At 39.6% G+C, this 4,261-nt stretch overlaps 1 protein-coding gene across 1 annotated transcript; it reads left to right on the forward strand.

Annotated features, from left to right (window-relative positions):
- The first annotated feature begins 613 nt into the window (after positions 1-613).
- On the forward strand, positions 614-4,261 carry TRMT10C (tRNA methyltransferase 10C, mitochondrial RNase P subunit). Its single transcript, XM_036447716.2, has 2 exons — positions 614-759; positions 2,964-4,261. Exon 2 carries the CDS (start codon positions 2,976-2,978, stop codon positions 4,233-4,235), a length of 1,260 nt encoding a protein of 419 aa, XP_036303609.1. The 5' UTR covers positions 614-759; positions 2,964-2,975; the 3' UTR covers positions 4,236-4,261.

Raw genomic sequence — 4,261 nt, forward strand, 5'->3', positions numbered from 1 at the left:
GCCTATCAGAAGCCAAGCAATGCACCAGGTGCTGGGGATCAATTGGTAAAAAAAAAAAGTTAAAGTCCTAGCGTCGAAGAGTTTAAAGCTCAGTGAGACTTGAGAAAATATCATTTTATTTTAGTATTATGGGAATAAATAAAAGGACTACCTAAGTGGAGAGTAAGTTATGAACAGAGGATTAGCCCTGGCAGGGTACCCCAGTTGGTTAGAGCAAAGATCAGATACACCAAGGTTGTGGTCCATCCCTGGTCAGTGTACAGACAACAAACAACCAATGCATGAATGAATAAATGGAACAACAAATCAATATTTCTCTCTTTTCCCCTTCCTCCCTTCCCCTCTCTTTCTAAAATCAATCAATCAATAAATAAAAATATTAGAAAGAACTTGAAATAATGGACGGGAGGGATAAAAGGGGAGGGGGAGGAATGGGGAAAAGGAGGTAAAAATGGGAGGAGAAAACAAAAAAAAGAACAGCTGACCAGCCCGCCTCCACTGAGGATTGTATGCAATGGCGAGGGCGGCAGCCAGCCTCTCCACAGCGCGGCTTTCCAGGCCGGAAACCTTCACCTGCGTCTGACGTCATACGACTGCGCCCAGTGGCCGGGGGGCGGGATTTCCGGCCGTGGGTCAAGGGTCAGTGACGGTTCCTGCGCGAACTGATACGCGAGCTGCGGGACCGGTGTTGCGTGTTCCGTGCGCGTGCTCTGCGGTCCCCGCGGCTTCACCGGCGGAGCCACTGTCCCTGCAATTCTGGTATGGGCGTCTGTTGTCATCTGAGAGAGGGAGGGAGAGAGAGAGAGAGAGAGAGAAAGAGAGAGAGAGAGAGAGAGAGAGAGAGAGAGAGAGAGAGAGAGAGAGAGTGTGTGAGAATGTGTGTGTCTGTGTGTGTGTGTGTCTGTGTGTGTGTGTGTGTATGGGGGAGGGAGGACGCGGGGGATCTTCAAAGATAAGACTTAGCGGAGCAAGTGCGCTCAGAAGGCCCACGGTTCCGAGGAAGCCCATATTGATGCATAATGTGTGACGTATTTTCATTTTGAATTTTAGGAAACTTTAGCTGTGCTTTCAACTTTGGGGAAAGTCTCCAAGTGGTATCGTGCTGGGTTGGCATTGTACAGAAGCTTACTGCCATATTGGTCTTGAAACGTTACATTTCTTTCATTTGTACAAGGGTAATGCGCTGTATTAAATATGTAAGGTCTTATCTACATGGGTTTGATTGCAGAAACTAAAAAAGTATTCTCTAAGTCATAATAAAAAAGAAAGTATAAATACTACAATATCTGGAACGAGAACAGTATTTCCAAAAATAATACCCTTTTTCACTTTTTTATATTTTTGGTTTTCATTTCTATGCTATCCCAAAAATCTTTACTAATTACAGAGACAAAAATTCAAAAAACTTTTTTTCTGAAATCATTGTTTCTCATATTGAGGCTGAGGACTCCAGTTAAATATTCCAAGGAGCCTAAAATAATTTCTTTTTTAAAAGTTGTCTGAATCACCCTAGCCTGTTTGTCCCAATGGATAGAGCATCAGCCTTCGGACCCAAGTTCAGTTCCAGTCAAGGGCATGTACTTTGGTTGCATGCCGGATCCCCAGCCCTAATTGGGTAGCATTGGGGAAGCAATCAACCCATGTGTGTCTCTCACATCGGTATTTCTCTGTCTCTCCCTCACCCCTTAAAAAAGAGAAAATGGTGTAGAAGAGAAGTGAATGGATTCAAGAAGTATTTAGAAAGTAAAATGAATGTAACTCAAATGGATATGATATGCTGTGTGTGAGAGGACAAGAAGGAATGACTCCAAGTTTCTGGCTTCAGCAAGTAAATGGATAGCAGTATCCCTCCTAGAAACAATGCTGAGGGAGCAGCAGATTGGGAAGGCAAAATAGAGAGATTATTTCAATTTGCTGCATTTGAGGTGTCTTCTGATTCATGGTGATTGAAGCCATAGAGATAAATCCAACCCCTTAGAGAAAATGTTTATATCGAAAAACAAGGCTAAGGACAGAACTCAGAGGCACATCCACCTTTATTTATTTATTTTTTTAATATATAGGTGTAATTTTTATTCATTCTCATCAGATGGCTGTTGTTGCACATCCACCTTTAGAGGGGGCGAGAGGATGGGGCATCTGAGCATCAGTGCATAGGTCAGAGGAAGGAGACTCAGAGCATACAGAGTTACTAAAGGAAGAAAATTTTCTGTTCAAGTATTTTAGTTGCATTTTGTAAAAAGTTGAATTAATCCCCCCCACCCCCCACCCCTTCTAAACTGGCACTAGTTTCACATCTTTAAGGGTCTTCATTGTCTTGTGGACATCCAGACCTGTAGGATAAACTGTGGTGCTTATATACTTTTTCCTTCGTTTTGGAAATTCTGTTTGGCAATAACATTATTTGCTGCAAAATAAAGTCTGAATTAGGGAAAGGTTTATTTTAAAATGAGTAGATGTTTTTATTTCTGTTTTGATAATGTGAGAGCCTTGGTACAGAAGCTCCCAAGTGCTTTTTTACCAGTTGTCATATTCTGTAACTTTTCAGCTTATGGTACATTGCTTATGGTACGGATCTTGTTTTTGGGTCTGTACAGGGTGGGTGTAGTATAGAATGGAGAAGAATACAACATCATGACCTTAGACACATCAGTATATAACTGTTATGTAGTAGTGATTTTTCTGGGCCCTGAAGGAACTTCAAAGTATCCTTTTGCCTAAAGCAATAGTGAAATTCATGTCTAAAATAAGAACCCAAATAAGTTTTACACTTTTACCTAGTGAGTAATCATAGGTTCTAGGCCACAGGAGTCTCGGAAAAATTAATGGTGCAGCAAATAAAGTTGTACTCAGATTCCACTTTGTTTTTTCAGAAATTGATTGCATTTAAATGTCTCAAATTTATACTTGTAGTTAGAGTTTTTTAATCTTTAACTTTTCATTACATTTTTCTTCTTTTATAGGGATTTTCTTATATGCCTGTTTTCCTCAAAATGAGTATTGGTATCACCTTCATAAGACCTTTTGCCAGAGTTTTGGTGCCATTTACCCTTAATAGGAAGAGAAGGGTTTTATATTCAACTATTCTACAGAGATACGTGTCTTCCAAAATACCAGCTGAATCCTCTCCTAAAAAGGAAAATGCATCACCTGAACAGCTGGAATTGGATGGGTGGAAAATTACAATGAAATCTAGTGTGCAAGAAGGTGTTTCAACAGTCTCAAGTGCCAAGGATGAAGATCCTGTAGCTGCCACTAGGGAATTAATTGAGATGTGGAGATTGCTTGGCAGAGAAGTACCAGAACACATCAGTGAAGAAGAGCTCAAAACCATTATGGAATGTGATTCTAAATCATCGAAAAAAAAATATTTAAGATATTTATATGTTAAGGAGAAAAAGAAGAAAGCCAATCAAATAAAAAAGGAAATGAAAGCAGCAGCAAGGGAAAAAGCAATACAAGACCAGTTGCTAGAAACCGCTAACCAAGATAAACAGCAAGACTTTCCATTTCTACGACTCTGGGATAGGAATATGGACATAGCAATGGGCTGGAAGGGTGCCCAGGCCATGCAGTTTGGACAACCTTTGGTTTTTGACATGGCTTATGATGATTATATGAATCCAAAAGAACTGCGGTATGCTGTTTCTCAACTTCTAGAAAGTGAAGGATGCAACAGAAGAGATGTTGATCCTTTCCATATTTATTTCTGCAATCTTAAACCAGAGAGCCCTTTTCGTAGAGAGTTAATTAAACGATATGGAGAAAAATGGAACAAATTGTTTCTAACAGCAACAGAAAAGTCTCACGTAGATTTATTTCCAAAGGACAATATTATATATTTAACTGCAGATTCTCCCAATATTATGACTTCTTTCAAACATGACAAAATTTATATAGTGGGCTCTTTTGTTGATAAGAATATCCATCCAGGTGCATCTTTAGCCAAGGCAAAACGGCTAAAGCTGGCAACAGAATGCTTTCCATTAGATAAATATTTACACTGGGACACTGGGACAAAAAATCTTACCATAGATCAAGTAACACGTATTTTGTTATGTCTGAAAAACACCGGTAGTTGGGAAGAGGCTCTGAAGTTTGTTCCTAAGAGAAAACATTCTGGTTATCTGGATTTTTCTCAACACACTCAAGAATTTGTCAACAGAATGAAGAAGTCAAAGACTATTAATTCATTTCCAAAAGGCTCTCTAAATAGATACACACAGAAAAAGTGACTTGAAAGAAGTATTCGATAACTTAA

Source organism: Pipistrellus kuhlii, unplaced genomic scaffold, assembly GCF_014108245.1.
Source record: "Pipistrellus kuhlii isolate mPipKuh1 unplaced genomic scaffold, mPipKuh1.p scaffold_m20_p_2, whole genome shotgun sequence".
NCBI lineage: Eukaryota > Metazoa > Chordata > Mammalia > Chiroptera > Vespertilionidae > Pipistrellus > Pipistrellus kuhlii.